This window comes from Staurois parvus, unplaced genomic scaffold (assembly GCF_062004578.1).
Source record: "Staurois parvus isolate SC_StPar_1 unplaced genomic scaffold, SC_StPar_1.0 ptg001058l, whole genome shotgun sequence".
Lineage (NCBI taxonomy): Eukaryota > Metazoa > Chordata > Amphibia > Anura > Ranidae > Staurois > Staurois parvus.
Genome location: NW_028318854.1, coordinates 1,011,197 through 1,028,357, shown reverse-complemented (window position 1 = coordinate 1,028,357; position 17,161 = coordinate 1,011,197). Strand labels below are relative to the sequence as shown.

General features: G+C 41.9%; 1 protein-coding gene across 1 annotated transcript in view; it reads left to right on the top strand.

Moving 5' to 3' along the window:
- The window catches only part of ECH1 (enoyl-CoA hydratase 1), a 50,209-nt gene that overhangs the window by 14,675 nt on the left and 18,373 nt on the right, over positions 1-17,161 (top strand). The window contains exons 4-7 of the mRNA XM_089658203.1: positions 5,336-5,460; positions 7,872-7,920; positions 7,996-8,060; positions 15,122-15,192. Coding sequence (XP_089514329.1) covers positions 5,336-5,460; positions 7,872-7,920; positions 7,996-8,060; positions 15,122-15,192 — 310 coding nt within the window. The remainder of the gene's footprint in view (positions 1-5,335; positions 5,461-7,871; positions 7,921-7,995; positions 8,061-15,121; positions 15,193-17,161) is intronic.

Genomic DNA, 17,161 nt, shown 5'->3' with positions numbered 1-17,161 from the left:
TACTGCTACAGGGCGGCAGGGGTGCGCAAAATCACATATATATGTGATTTTGCATTACCAGGTAGGGGGCGCACATAAACCCTACCCTTGCTGCCATTCGCGGCCGCAGCTGTCAATCACCGGGTCCCGGCCGGTGATTACCCGCCGGCGCCCGGTGATTACCGAGCATCTCCAACGAGGGAGGAGGACTGGTTTGTTTACTAACAGTTCTCCTCCCTGTCGGCATGGGCACACTGCTCTGCATGGCTGTGCACAGCCTTCAAGAGCACTGTGATTACATTGAACTGCACACACCGCTCCCCCCAGTAAAACACTCCCTGCACACAATTAACCCTTTTATCACTCCTCGTGTTAACCCCTTCCTGTCCAGTGCCATTAGTACAGTGTCAGTTCCCCCCAGTGTCAGAATGTCCACCGCAGTCCTGCAGTCCCGTTATAAGTTGCTGATCGCTGCCATTACTAATAGAAATAAAAAAATTTTCAGTATCTGTACTGCCATTTGTAAACTCTATAACTTTCACATATTTCACGTATTGGGATTTTTTGTAGCAAAGACATGTAGCAGAATATATTTTGGCCTAAATTTATGACGAAATTTGATTTTTTTTTTAAAAAACAATTTTACTGAACATGTTTAATAGCAAAAAGTCAAAAATATTGTTTTCTTTTTTCAAAATTGTCGGCCTTTTTTTTTTTTGTTTTATAGCGCAAAAAATAAAAAACACACAGGCGATCAAATACCACTGAAAGAAAACTCTATTCGTGGGAGAAAAAGGTTTAAATTTCATTTGGGTGCAGCGTTGCATGACCGCGCAATTGTCCGTTAAAGTAACACAGTGCCGTAACGCAAAAAATGGCCTGGTCAGGAAGGGGGGTAAACCCCCAGGAGGGCAAGCGGTTAAAGGGTTAGTTCACCTTTATTAAAACACTGTCTATGCAGATTATGGGTGTCTGTAGATATAAACAAACTGTACAGCTTTGACTAAAGTGGAATAATGCCCTTGTTATAGGTGTAGGCCATTTATGTATCTCCTGAAGCCTGACAGGAATAGAATGTAAAGTTGATGCAGCGCTAAAAGACTAAAGCCTAAATACAGTATATAACCAGATAGTAAATATGAGTAATAACATGACCCAAAACCACCTAGGGATAAACAGAAAAACAATGGCCCTTAATAGACTAGTAACAGTGGTTAAGTGCAGGATAAGGTGTCCATAGTTCATACAGGAGTGTAAGTGAATCACAGCACACTTCAAAGAACGTGACCCCGGGCAGTCTTGCTGCAATGGCCTCTCACCTCCACTCTACGACCCTACAGGGCCATAAAGCGTAATGTAGATCACCACGGAATCCTCCAATTCAGGGACTCTTTAGATAGATTGGCATCACATAAACAGGGACAGAATTCCTCCAGGCCAGTAGGTGAATAGAATAGACTCTCTTCCGATGTCACAACCGCTCATATGCTCATAAATGAGGAGATAAACACAATCCTCATAGTGTATTACCGCTTTATTTGAGTATAGACAGCAAACAAAGAAAGAAGGTAATACACTTACATAACAAACGGCTTGTATGGAGATGCAATGCTGGGTGTACAGCAGGATCAAAAAGGTGCACCAAGATGGCGTCACGCCGGAAGTGCGTCACCACGCTATTGCCGTCGACGCGTTGCGTCACGTACCTCGTGACTTCATCAGGACAGCGTGATTGGCCGGCGGCACTTCCTTATAAAGGCCAGGAACCGCACCCATCAAGACCACAATGGGCGGTGCGATCGCGGCCATATTTTAATAGTCCAGCATGCCAAAAAAGACCCAGGCAGCCATATACATGTAGTCTAATAAGGACAGACCTTCTCCCATTAGGTCTAGCAATCCTAGTGAAGTAATACACTATAAAAAAAAAAACAACACACATCCATGTCTCTCCATAATCAACACATAGAGAGACTAATATATAAAAAATGTATATAAATGTAGAAAAACACATAATTTAATGAAAATCAGAAAAAAAATATAAAAACGAGCATAACCATATAATGCCCTATACAAAATACACTAAAAAATATACGAATAAAAAATATATATATATATAAAAAATATATATATATTAAATAAAAAAATGATGAAAAAACGCTCCTTTGTAATCCTGCATGAACTCTTTACATCAAGTACTAAAACATACATTATATCTACATAGAAGAGGTTATCGATCACTGATAAAACAGTTCAAGTCGAACTCAATATTGAGTCCCGTCGGGGCAAATGTATCCATGAGAAAAATATATTTTGATTCTACCTGACTTAAAGATCTCACTTTGTGGGACCCTCTCCAATGTTTCTTGTATTTCTCGACTCCCCAAAATTTAAGACCAGAAGGGTCTTGATTATGGTATAGCCGAAAATGATTGGATAGACAGTGTTTCGGGAAGCCCTTTTTTATCTTCTGAACATGTTCTCTCAACCGGACCCATAAAGGTCTTTTTGTCCTTCCCACATATTGCAAGCCACATCCGCATTGGAGAACATACACGACCCCCTCCGTTCTACACGATATAAAGTCCTTAACTTGAAAAAACCTACCATTACTAGTAGCTGAAAAGGAACTCAATCTAGTGCTCGAACCCCTGGTGGCTCTACAGGCATAACAGGTCTTACACGGGAAAAACCCTTTATAATCAAGAAACGTAGCCATAGGACTTTTAATAGGGGGGTTCAATACACTACGAACCAATTTGGACCTAAGGGAAGGAGCCTTCCTGTATATGAATTTAGGTGTAGCCGGTAACAATTTTGAAAAAATGGGGTCGGTTATTAGAATGGGCCAATAACGTCTGAATACACTTTCTATCTGTTTATAATTACTGGTAAAATCCAGAATAATCGCCGTGTGGTCCCTCAAATCTTCTGTCTTGGGTTTATCAACAAGAAAGTTACTCCTCATCGTTGTTCCCACTTCTACGATCTTATTTTTGATCATTTCTCTAGAATAACCTTTGCTACAGAATCTCTCTTCCATAATGTTAGCCTGCTCATAATATTCCTTGATATCTGTGCAATTCCTTCTAAGTCTGACCAGCTGTCCTTTTGGGATATTCATCAGCCAAGGAGGGAAATGGCAACTATCTAATGGAATGTATCCATTCCGATCTACAGGAATACTCCCCGGACGTTTCTAGGACGTTACTAAGTGAGGCCTAGTCATTACTGCTCACCTTCTCCATCACAGGAATGAGTTCTCAAATGCTGAGCTCACAGCTACTGCATCTGAGGAGAGAGAGAACATGTGAGGGAGTCAGAATCAGAGAAAAAGTTCACTCCTGTGATGGTGGAGGGGAGCAGTAACAACCAGCCCTCACTTGGTAATGTCCTGGGAGTATTCCAGTCAGGCTTTGGAAGGTATGTAAAAGGCCTACATCTGTAACAAGGACATTATTCAACTTAAGTCTGAGCTGCACTTAGTTTTTATATACAAACACCCTTTACTTGCATAGGCATTTTTTTTGCAAAGGTGAACTATGCTTTTAAATGTTGAACAGTACACTTCTATTGTCATGGTCCGTGTTGACAGTCATTACCATTATAGCAGCAACTGGTGTTTGTATGGTTCAGACAGTTTTGTTTTAGGGGTTTGGAGTAGGGTGGAAAAGGTTAGAGGAACTTCACTCCTCCTGTACATTTTTTCCTTCCCCTTGTCCACTGGATTATATTTAAAAAAACATACTCACACATTCATCTAATCTAATCCGCTGCTCCAGTGCTGCATGTTGGGTCCTGCTCTGCCATCTTCTCTTCTTACATCATCAGGGGCCTGGCTGTCTCACCCTGGTTCTTGCACCTGCTCCCCTGACAACGTGGCATGGTGCATGTGCATTGTGATGGAGATTGCTCAGCTCAAAACAAGAAATCCAAAAACCAGGAAACACAGCAAACATAAAGATATAAGTGAACCATAACCCAGTAACAAAATAGCTACTGTAACTAGCAACCTAACTGATAGCCTAACTAGCAAACTTAGGGCTCGTTCACACTTGACTGTTTTTCCAACTCTTGTCAAACGCTCCTATAGCGTTTGACAAGCGTTGGTCAGGCATCTGCGGAGCATTTTTTAACACTCCGCATGCGCGGTTTAGCGGCGGTTGCTAGCCGTTTTCAAAATGTTAAAAACGCCTATAATGAAGTTTGAATGGTGTTACCGCTCCGCAAACGCCCCGCAACCGCGTCACACCGCAAACGCCGGCTGGGTGTTTGCGGAGGGGCACCATAGACTTGAATAGGAGGCTTCAACTCCTCCTGACTGGACCAGAGGCGTCCGTTTTGACGTGACGCTGACGCTCCCATGTGAACAGCACCATGTGCTGCAATGTCTAGAATTTTCCCAGGCGTTTGGGAAGCGGTAAAAACGCTTCCCAAACGCCTGTCTGCTGCTTGCAAACAAGGCTAGTGTGAACGTAGCCTAACTATATATAATATATGCAAAAGAAGAACACTGATCAATAGGGTAAACTGGAGATCCAGGGAACAGATGAGAAGGAGGAACCAGGACTAGAATAGATAGATAGATAGATAGATAGATAGATGCAGCAGAGTACAGGATGCAGGGCAGTAGCAAGATTAAGATCTAGGTTCAGGTTAAGTCAGCAAAGTCAGGCCATCAGGGAAACACTGAAGCAAAGTGTAATAGTTCTGGAGGGACAGAATCTGGTGGAGGCTGATTACAGGGATCTGCTGGGAGACATTCACTGGTCGACACTGGAACTGCAACCTTCCACTCTAGGAACCACAGTGCCACCAGCAGGTGATTCAGGTCCTGACACACAGTATGGTGGAGATTGCTCTACTGCATAATGTGAGAAAGATTGTTCCTGTTATTACTGGATCTGTCTATAAATGTTTTTTCCCACAAGATTCACAAATCTTTCATCAAGAAGCACATGTTTTTCTAAAAAATTCTACTGGAAAAATGTGTGAATCCTGGGTGCAAGTTGTGTAAGTCTTGTGTGAAAACATTTTATAAATAGATCCCTGATATTGTATTATAAACAAGCATTAGATTATTTACATTTTGTATTGTCCTGTATACTTTTTAGCCGTCATGGATCCATTGCCTTCCATTCCTGTCTTTGAGTAAGTCAGGGAAAAATACTAATTGCTGATTGATGGTCCCAAGGTGCACACAATACATCCCATTAGGCTGTGGGATGAGCATCAGGGTCCCACAGGGTGTGTGTTTCAGTGGTAGGCACACTGTTAACTCCTTTAGCTGCAGAAATACAAGTATTATATAATGGGCAAGTTATAAATAACATTATTATATTTGTTCTTTACATAGGTATTGACCTTACAGACCTTGCTGGTGACTTTTTACAACATGAAGAGGAAGACACTGCAAGAATTGCCTGGAATGTGCGCAAGAAGATAAAAGATTATCAGGAATCCTTTAGTGCTATTGAGAAGGTATATGTATATGTGTGCGTATGTGTGTATGTATGTATGTATGTGTATATATATATATATATATATATTAGTATATACAACTCCTATGTGAGGGGAGGAAGTAGGAGGTCATAGTGGTGATGGAGAGTGGAGTAGTAAGCTGGCTGATGATAGAGGAGAAGATGGGAGCCGATGGTGGAGAGGGGGCTAGAATAAGTATAATATTAAATACTCTGTAATTTGCATAACTGTGACTATTTGGATATGTGGGAACACATTTAGCAGCAGTATCACATTGGAGGTGGGAGTTTGCATGATTGCGCTGAAGTAATCTTGTAGTTTTAAGTATAATATTACATCAAGACCCTCTTGGGGTAATGCAGCACAGTGAGTACATGTAATCAGGGTTTGGGTGAAAGTGTGAATGGAAGATATTCAAAGAATCTTAATAGGAGTTTGGAAAAGAATGGACTAGGAGATGTGCAGGAGAATGGCCTTCAAAGCAGAGAAGGACAGTTAGGTTTGTCTTGTGGAGACCTGGGAGATCAGAGGATGAAATGGAGACCTATTAGAAGAAGAGCGGAGGAGATGGGGCCTTTATGATGGCAAAAGTATCAACTGACCTAGATTGTGGGGAGAAGATTGCAATGTGCAGTACTAGATTGTATACTGGAAGTTTTAAGAGAAGTAGATGACAACGTAAGGAAGAAAGGAGCCAACAGGAGCAGATTGTAGCCAAAGGAGATCCTAACTGAACAATCAATAGCAGATTGTTGATATTATGCACTTTTGGGAAACAATGTTTTGGGTAAGACAAGGCAGCAACTTTCAGACTTCAGATGACTTCTGACTCCACCAAAGTGTCACACAGGCAAGGTAAGTAAAGCAACTAAATGAACAAATATAAATCTTTCATTTATAAGACTGCATAAATATAAGACTGAATAATCAGATTAGTGTAAAATTCCAGTCTTTAGTGGTTCTCTTTAACCTTTATTGAAGGCTTGAAGGGCAACAGCAAGATAGACCATACTAGAAGAAGAGCAATATATTCTTTAGTGAAACGTGCTTTTTAGCTGAATGTTCACCTGGCAGATCAGTCTTGGTAAAGATTACATTTGCTGAACTTTCTATACAGCCTCTGTCTGTAATTTCCCATTAACCCAAAAATATTTTTTTTTTTCTTAAAACAATTTTTGATTGTTTTATAGTAGCACTACATGGTGATTCAGATTACAATAAGTACATTGTATCACAATTCTACATATACAGCCTAATAGAAACGGTAAGCATCGGTTCACACTACGCCCTGAATGTCACGCGATGTACGGTGCGACTTTGCCAGATGATTTCCTGAGGATTTGCTGGTAACTTGAGTACTACTTTGATGCGACTTTCATGCGATGCGACTTTCATGCCATGCGACTTAATACCCGTGGCATACAGGTAATCTTCTGCAATGTTGGATCCAAATCACATCAATATAGATGAGGATCCGACTTGGAGGCGACTTCCATTAAAGTCTATTGGCACAAGTCGGATAAAAGTCACCTTGAAGTAGTACTGGAACCTTTTCCAAAGTCGGAGCGACTTCAGTAGTACTAATTAAGACAGCTCTCATTGGCTAACATGGGATTTCACATGTCATGCAACTAGGGGTCTCACAAGTCGCAGCAGTGTGAACCGAGCCTAAAGGTACATGCAAGCTAAGAAAACAATACAAGGTATCAGCTACAACTTCTTATTTAATAGAGGTAGAAAATTGTTCACTTTTCTGACATGCACAGAAACGCGTTGCCTTTTAGAAGAAGCGCAAGGGTGCCATTCATTCTTAATGTTATACCCACACATCTGATATTCATTTCTCCATGCGCCAAAGTGCATAGTACCACAGCACCATGCATTTTGTGGCAGCATGATCTTGGAAAAGGATCAGGGACTTTTTCTGCTGGTTTCTCTTGTGCAGGGCAGCCAATTCTTTCTCGTTCAAAGCATTTCTCCACATCTGTGGAAAATAGGATACAATGGATAGTCCCTGACAGGGCCAGTTGGATAGCACTGAGTGCCTGGGTTGTATTATCTCTAGCTTCCTGAGCAGTCACGGATCCCACCTGGTCCAGGTAGAGGATGAGTTAGAGGTGGGGTAACAAGCATAAATATAGAATTTTAGTATGAGTTTTGTATCCACATTCAATAAAGAGGTAGAACCCATGATTCCTTTTATACTTCAGGTATTTCAAATAAATATGGAGTATAACTTTGTCATAACAATCAGACAAGCCAAATGTTACATTGTTAGACTATCTTACCATAATAACAATGTTTTGATCCTGAGCTCAGACAAATGAAAGAGGCACTCCCATTGGTTGTTTGCTGTTACTGCAGTTTGTACACAACTCTTCATATTATTACCTGTATGTTTTAACTTGCAGTGTACAAAGCCAGTGATTGCAGCAATCCATAATGGGTGCATTGGAGGAGGTGAGACCGTGCACATTGTCATTTGACTGCATGAGAGATTTGTATCTTGGTGAGTAATACTTTGTTTTCCATCAGGTGTGAATCTCATAACTGCCTGTGACATCCGATACTGCTCGCAGGATGCCTGGTTTCAAGTTAAGGTAAATACAAACTAATGACTTGTGTGGTACGGACTGCAGACTAAACTTTACTTGACATCAATGGTACTGCCTACACGGGAATGCATGAAGCACCTGTGCATCCCCACATGGGTAAAAATGTCCCTCAAGGGCTGTACTGTTTTAATGAGCCCAAGAAATAGCAATATATCAAGTTCGAGCCAATTATATATGAACCAAACATTTTTAAAATAAATTTTGAAATTCAAAAATATATAGCAAAAAATCTAAATCAAAATAACTTGATGTAACTGGGGAACACCGGGGTTCATTTACTAAAACTAGAGATTGAAAAAGGTGCAGCAGCCTCCATTTTTGTTTTTTGTTTTTTTTTTCCGTCAAAGCTTAATTGAACAAGCTGAACTTAGAAGCTGATTGGCTACCATGCAGAGCTGCACCAGATTTTGCACTCTCCAATTTTAGTAAATCAATTGTACCATGTTGCAGAGAGTTACCTCCATACTTCGAGTTGCTTGTTTCATAATTGCACAATTGTAAAGGGTCTGTATTCATGCATCTAACCAAATTCACTAAATAGTAGGATGGTCCGTCCATGCATAGTGATATTTTCACTATAAGTGGAATCTAGTGGGTTGAGTCAACGCTAGTCGTCCTTTAAGTTTTGAATATTCTGTCAGCGAGGTTTCCCTGCTATTAATCCCAAGCTCTGTTTTTTGTCCCCCTGTAACTTTGGGGGTGTCTCGGCTCCTCCCACTGCATTTTCCAGAATTTAAAATAATAAATCTTCAACAGCGAGATGGTCACAGCAGCTTTGCAGACCTTGGAATTCAGCATGGAGAGCGACCCATTCTTTCACAAATGTTGATAGAAGCAGTTTGCATGCCTAGGTGCTTGATTTTATACACCTGTGGCCATGGAGGTGATTGGAACATCTGAATCCAATCATTTGGAGGACTGTCCCAATACTTTTTGCAATTTATGCAGGCCATAGACGGTTCATTTATCGGCCGATTTTTCGTCTGAAAGAATAATCGGCCGATTTTCGTACTGTTAGTGGGGCAATGGCATCGGCTGATTTTCGCAGTTCCTCCTCATTTCGTTTATCGGTTGTGCTGGAAAATTTGTGAAAAACGGCCGATTTTCGCAATCATTGGTGGCAACATCAGTTTACAGAACGAACGATGTTTCGTTTTTCGGACGAAAAATCAGCCGATAGACGTATCGGCCGTCTATGGCCTGCACTAGTGTGTGTGTGTAGGTGCATGTGTGTGTGTGCGTATATGTGTGTGTATATGTATATATATATGTATATGTGTGTGTGTGTGTATATATATATATATATATATATATATATATATATATATATATATATATATATATATATATATATATATATATATATGTGTATATATATATATATATCTATCTCTATCAGGACAAATAGAGTGAATCTCCCCAACGAGGGGTACAGACAGCAATAAAGAAGAGTCCTAATGCCTTTAATCATACTTTAAGGAAATTATATTTTATACAATTAAGCTACAGAAAAGTAAATTATAAATATATAAAATAAATGTATTTATTTTTCTATAGCTTAAGTGTATAAAATATAATTTCCTTAAAGCATGATTAAAGGCATTAGGACTCTTCTTTATTACTGTCTGTGCCCCCCCCCCTCGTTAGGGAGATTCACTCTATTTGTCCTAGTGACGATTACCACCAAAAGTGAAAAGTAAATAAAAAAAAAATCTAAATTTTGAGTTGTCATCAAAACAAAAATATCTTCCAATGGGGAAACTAATTCTGGTGACAACCAGGGTTTCCCTCACTTTGGAAGGATTTCCTCTTACTTCCTGTTATTGCTATGGGATAGGAAATTAAGGGTAATCTCCCCAATGGAGACTCAGATTGCCCACAAAAAAAAAAAAAAAAAAACTTACAGGGGTTATAACCCTCGCTTACACTATTAAAAAAAAAAAAAACTTTTAAGTTTTTTATAGTAGTGCCTATTGTGCACAGGTGTGGAAGAGGTAAGATGATTCGATTTGTGTAATTTTATTTCCTCTTGAATTGTAATTTTTGCTGCCTTAGTGGTTAGGTCACTGAACAGAGGGAAACACCCTTCCAGTTGCTATGCAATGACATACTGTACATGCAGGCAGAAGGTACAGTCCTTGGAGTCTGATCCTTATTTCCTAACAGCCATATCCAGAAGCCATATCAAGCTGATCCCCTGGGAGAACACAGATCTCTGCTCTGAATGCAGATGGTGTAAAGTTTACATCAGAACTCAGATCTGCATAACCTTGACATATTTTGTACATTAGCAGGTTATTATGAGCCTCTGCTGGTCTGATATCTATATCTTTACAACTGCAGTCAAAGCACACGATTACTCAGCTTTATCTTTTTTGGGATGTTAATGGTTAGCAATGCTCAGGACTAGGTTTTATTTCTAGAGACACAATCTGTATGAAGGCTGTATATTCTCTGTGCGCTTGTATAGTGTTGCTGTGAGTATTCAGTTGTCTTCCACAATCCATTGCAATAGGTTAACTGGCCTATGGACATATCAGTCCAAGAGGATTGTATATGATTTCCACCAGTCACTCCAGTCTTCTTTTAAACCCCAATAAACATTTTTGAATTTCTCTCAAATTGCCCCTTGTGTGTATATGTGTGGAGGTATAATTCAGTACTAGGCCAATCAATATTTATGGGACTATCCCATTTATTAAAGGAAATGTATAGTGCATTTTAGCAGCTAGTATACATTTTGAATTATTTTTACAGTTTTTACTTTAAAGTAATTCATGATGTAAATTTCAAATTTTTACATACTTTTATATATTATTATTCTGTATTTATAAAGCGCCAACAGTTCACTCAGCGCTGTACATTACAAAGGGGGACAGAACATGTGACAGTACAGTAACAATACAATGCGATACACGAGGGGTTCGAGAGCCTTGCTTTTTTGAGCTTACAATCTAGGAGGGAGGGGATAGTGGTACAGGAGGAAATAGCTGTGGGAGATGGAGTGGTAGGAAGAGTGGAGGAGGTCGGCAAGTTAGCAGGAGGTGGGGTAGGCTTCCCTGAAGAGGTGGGTTTTCAGGGTACGCCTAAAGGATAGGAGAGTAGGTGATAGTCTGATGGGTTGGGGCAGGGAGTTCCAGAGGATGGGTGACACCCTGGAGAAATCCTGGAGGTGGGCATGGGAGGAGGAGACCAGGGAACTAGAGAGAAGGAGGTCTTGTGAGGAGCGGAGTGTGCGTGCTGGGTGGTACTTGGATATTAGGTCGGTGATGTAATTTGGGGCAGTATGGTGGACAGCTTTGTACGTCAGTGTTAGGATTTTGAATTTGACCCGTTGCGCAATTGGAAGCCAGTGGAGGGATTGGCAGAGGGGGGTGGTGGAAACAGAGCGGTTGGTAAGGTGAATGAGTCTGGCTGCCGTATTCAGGATTGACTGAAGTGGGGATAGTCTGTGGTGAGGCAGGCCAGTGAGGAGGGAGTTGCAGTAATCAAGCCGTGATATGATGAGGGAGTGGATGAGCTGTTTAGTGGTTTCTGGGGTTAGGAACGTGCAAATTTGGCGATGTTGCGGAGGTGGAGTCTGCATGAGTTTGTTAATGATTGGACTTGGGGCTGGAAGGATAGGTTGGAGTCCAGAATGACACCAAGTACTCTGGCCTGCGGGCCTAATAGTGGCATTGTTGGACGTGATGGAGAAGTCAATGGGGGGTGGTGTGCGGGCTGGGGGGAAGACTAGGAGCTCGGTTTTGGAGAAGTTCAGTTTAAGGAAGTGGAACAACATCCAGTCTGATATGTCGTTCAGTAGGTTTGTGATTTGGGCAGAGACTGAGGGGGTGAGGCGAGGGGTTGAGAGATAGATTTGTGTGTCGTCGGCATAGAGGTGGTAGTTGAAGCCGTGAGAGTGTATGAGTTGGCCAAGGGAGGAGGTGTAGATGGAGAAGGGGCCCGAGGACGGAGCCTTGAGGGACCCCAACAGAGAGGGGGAGTGAGGGGGAGGTGGTAGCATTATAGGTAACGCTGAAAGAGCGTTGTGATAGGTAGGATGAGAGCCAGGAGAGAGCAAAATCTCTGAGACCGAGGGAGTGTAGTTTTTTGAGGGGGAGGGGGTGGTCGACTGTGTCGAAGGCCGCGGAGAGGTCAAGGAGTAGGAGCACTGAATAGTAGCCATTAGCTTTGGCGGTTAGCAGGTCGTTGGAGAGTTTGAGTAAGGCAGTTTCGGTGGAGTGTAGGGGACAGAAGCCGGACTGTATCGAGGAGGTTGTTGTCGTTGAGGTGAGAGCTTAGGAGGGTGTAGACTAAGCGCTCGAGGAGTTTGGATGTGAATGGGAGCAGGGAGATGGGTCTGAGGTTGTTTGGGTCATTGGGGTCCAGGGAGGGATTTTTAAGTATGGGGGTGATGTGTGCATGTTTCATGAGGGGAGGGGAAAGTGCCGGAGGAGAGGGAGAGATTAAAGATGTGGGTGAGGAAGCAAAGGATGGAGGGGGAGGGAGGTCGTAGGAGTTGCAAAGGGATAGGGTCGAGGGGGCAGGTGGTAAGGCAGGCATCAGAGAAGACCTTGGAGACCTCCTCGATGGTAGTAAGTTCGAAGGTGTGGAGTGTTGAGAGGGCTTCAGTGTGAGGAATGTTGGGTGGGACGGAGGTCAGAGCAGTGGTGGGGCCGTGGGAGAGGGGTGATGAGGGGGTAGCTGTGTGAGAGGGGACGGGGTTGGAGGGAGTTTGAGGGAGTTTGAGCAGCGACGAAGTCTCTGCGGATTGTGTCGAGGGTGAGGGGTGATGAGGGGGTAGTTGTGTGAGAGGGGACAGGTTGAGAGGGAGTGTGAGCTGCAGTGATGTCCTTGTGAATTGTGTCAATCTTGTTTTTGAAGTGATTGGCAATCTCAAGGGCGGTGAGTGAGGTGCTGGGTGGAGGTGGGGACGGAGAGAGTAGGAGGTGTAGGTGTGGAAGGAAGATTTATAGCGGGTGAAGGCTTGTTGGGATCTGGTTTTGTGCCATAGTCGCTCCAGGGCATGACTGTGTCGTTCGAGAGTTTTGGTGTGATCAGTCTGCGAGGGCTGGAGTGGTCGGGGTCTGATGTTTCGTGTGGTTAAAGGCGCTAGTGAGTCAAGGGCTGTTGACAGCGCGTTATTATAGGCAGTCATAGCCAGGTCAGGGCAGGACAGGACAGGGGGAGGATGCTGTCATGGAGTTGATCAGCTGCAGAGTGGAGGGGGGCAGGGTTCAGGTTGCGGAGGTTATGGCTGGTAGTAGTATGACATTTGGAAGGGTAGGCGTTAGAGGACCAGGAGATAGAGAAGGTAATAAGGTTGTGGTCAGAGAGAGGGAAGGGGGTGTTTGTGAGGTTGTGGGGAGCGCAGCGGTTGGAGGAAATCATGGTCCATCCCCAAGGATGATGGTGGGTAGCTCAGAGGAGAGAAAGAAGGGTAACCAGGAGGAAAAGTCATCCAGGAAGCGGGATATGGATCCAGGAGGCCGGTAGATTACGGCAATCTTCAGGGGGGTTAGGGAGAATAGTCAGATGCAGTGGGCCTCGAAGCAGGAGAAGGATAGAGAGGGGGGTTTGGGAGGACTCGGAAGGTGCTCTGTGGTGACAGGAGCAGACTAACCCCACCACCTTTACAGCTGTTGGGTCTGGGTGAGTGGGTCCAGGTGAGACCTCCACAAGAGAGTGCTGCAGGGGAGGTGGAATCAGTGGCCTGGATCCAGGTTTCCGTGATCACTAGGAGGTTAAGGGAGTGGGAAACAAGGAGGTCGTGGATGGCGGTAAGCTTGTTGCACACCAATCGGGCATTCAGGAGTGCACACGAAAATGGGGGGGGGGTGGTTTTAGGGAGCAGGGGGACAGATACTAAGTTGCAGGGGTTGCTGCAGGACATGGAAGCGGGAGGGTGCTGTGTGGGTGAGCGAGGTGGTGGAAGGCCAGGGTTCGGGGAGATGTCCCCCACGGTTAGAACATGCTGAATGTTTACAGGAATGAGTGCTGTGGGCTGGGAACCACCACGGCTGGGATTGCCACTGACAGACGTACAGCCATCTTTGTAATATTTACACCATTTTCAAATGTCTTATTGTGGCTGAGTGTCTCATCACCGTACTGTGCCTAAAGTCTTCTGTAGATATCTGTGGGTTTTATGCCTTCCTTAAAAAGAACCTTCATCACCACATGCTGTTCCATGAACGCACGAACACTGTTGTCTGCCATCTTGATTAACAGTCCCTGGACTGGCCTGGGGCATGTGTGCGGCCTATCAGTAATAGGACACACTTGCTGCTTACTACTGCGTGTAGTACCGCCACGCTACCATCCCTTTTTATACCTGTAAAATTAAATGTTCTGGTTTCATTTGAATGTCCTTCATATATTTAGCTGTGATGTGCATTAATAGACAGGATATCCCAATGTACATAGAGAAGTCCTAGAACTGCTTGTTCACAACACACATGCATATAAACTGATGGAAAAACCATGCAGATTTCACTTGCAGACACAAGTTTGCATCAGTTTTCATGTGTGTTTCAACATTGTCACATCAGTTTATTTTCTGCGCAGAAATACATTCAGAAATTCACTGCAAGAGAACAAAGAGAACAGTTCTGTGTGCCTTGTTTACACCACAATGTCATGTCAGTATTTTTTCTGCTCCGAAAACTGCATACAAATTGCAGATTCTTCCGCAGAAAAAATCTGCACAATACCAATGTGGTGTTAACAGGACAATTGTTTTCTTTGTGCTCTTGCAGAATGCTTGCCAAAAAACTCATGTCTCTGCATATTGTGTGAATGAGGCCTTATTGTTTTAATGTAAGTGACATTTTGTCTTTGTATAAATCTGTGGATTTAGTTGTAGTTTTGTCTGCCCATACAGTTTCTATGCATTCTGCATATGTGTTTGTGTATAATGGTCCTGGTTGGGGCATTAGATTGTGAGCTCCTTCAAGGAACAAGGAATAAAGCGCTGCATAATTTGTGAGTGCTATATACAGATAAATATTTTTTTTTATATTCTATGGTGTGCTACATTGTACCATCTCCTCTGTCCCTCACAGGAGGTGGACGTAGGTCTAGCAGCTGATGTAGGAGCCCTCCAACGCTTGCCAAGCATCATCGGGAACAGAAGGTATATTGGAATGTCTTATAAGCTATCACTGCAAATAGATCCTATCTGGAATGGACTGAGCCTGAGGTCTTTGTTTACATAGATCCATTATTAGTCATGCAAATATTGGCAGACAAGCCATATTTTATTTATTTTTTGTTTCTTATAATTTTTTGAATTATTTTCAATTTACAAAACAACCCAATAGTATATCGTTTCATAAGACACAATTTTACTTTTTTTTTTTTTTTATTATTTAATTTAAATATTTTATTGTTTTCAAATCACCTTATTAAATGTACAAAAGCTAATAACAAAAATAGCTAAAAACAGACAGTATCCATTACACATTTCTGTCAAAACACTCCCCAGAAAGAATCTTTTAATCTTGGTGACCTTTTACCCCTCCCCTTACCTATTCCCCCCCCACCCTTTTGATTATGCATTTTTAACTTCATTCTAGAAATCCTGAACCTTAGCTATTACTGGTATTATACTGTACTATATTTATCCCCTTTTCCTTCTTTCACATATTCTAGGTATACCTCTGAATTTTTAAACTGTACCCACTTTTCCCAACTTGTACGAAATACCTCCATTTTATCTTCCTCCATATGGTAAAGTTCCTCCATTCTATATATCTTCTCCACTCTTTCTACCCAATCCTTTATTTTCGGTTCCTGTTGTTTCTTCCAAAACTTGGGTATCGGTCCCTTCGCTGCATTTAAATAATACAATAATTCAGTTTTTTTTTTTATATTTTGTAACCGAAAACTCGGTACCAAAAAGAAGGCAAGTCTCAGGGTCCTTAGGAATATTTACCTCTGTTATTTCCTGAATTATATTCACTATGCCCTCCCAGTATTCTTGAATTTTGTGACACTCCCACCATAAGTGTATCATTGTACCTCGCTACATGTAATATACCATCTTACTAAACACTTATAATTCATTTCCATTTCCTTCATATTTACATTCCCGTGAATTAACTATATATTCTCTTTTGTTTACCCTCATCAATTATTACTTCTAAATCCCTTTCCAACTTCTCTATAAATAGTGGCCTTGTAGCTGTGATTAAACCTGTCAGAAGTTTATATAGACACAATTTTACAATGCATACATTTACATATTCCTTTCTCCCCCACCCACCAAAACACCAATCTTTCCCTCTCTTTTCTCTTTTCCTTTCTTACTGGCACCAAAAGAGCCTACAATCTAATAGCTTTGCCCTGCTTTAAGAAGGGCACTCTGGGTGTATGGCAATTCACCTCCCAGTATCCAAATTCTTCACAGGAACCTAAATATGTGACTGCTACAGCACATGGTATGTAGCACACACCAACCTTCAATAGAGTATAGTGGAAAACTTCAAAATTTCTTTTATTATACGAAGACCACCAGTCACTAGACAATTCATAGTCCAGAGTTTTGCCAACTCCTATACATATCCTCATATCAGACTCTGGAACCTATTTAAAAGACAACTGTAACTTTTTGGTACAAGTTGTCCTTCAAGGCAAGATCTCAGCCTCTCAAGTGCAGCTTACTTGGTCCAGTACTTACTTGCATCCCTGTTTCAATGATCTTTAGTGTCATCCCTTGTCTTTTTTTCAGAAAGTGTTCCTGCCGGGTGAAGCATGCATGCTATGGCCCCATACTCAGTGTGGCTTTGCATTTATTTGCAAATATATGCAACAAAAACCTCTGTTTTTAATATTTATGTATACACATAGTTTAGACTTTGTTTTTATGTTCACTAGCTGTAAGTGTGCTGGGGAATTTTTGTATTGTAAAACAACAGTGGACCATACCTGCACAGTATTTGTTGTGGTTGGGACACCAGATTATTTTTCTTTTTTGAAAGCTGAAAATTTTAGGATATTACAAAAATATCTCTTGAAAATAAATGTAAATCTTTCAGCCAAGAGGAAATTGGATGTAAAAGACTGATTGTTGGTCTGTGGTATGCTCCTTTTAGGATTTTGTT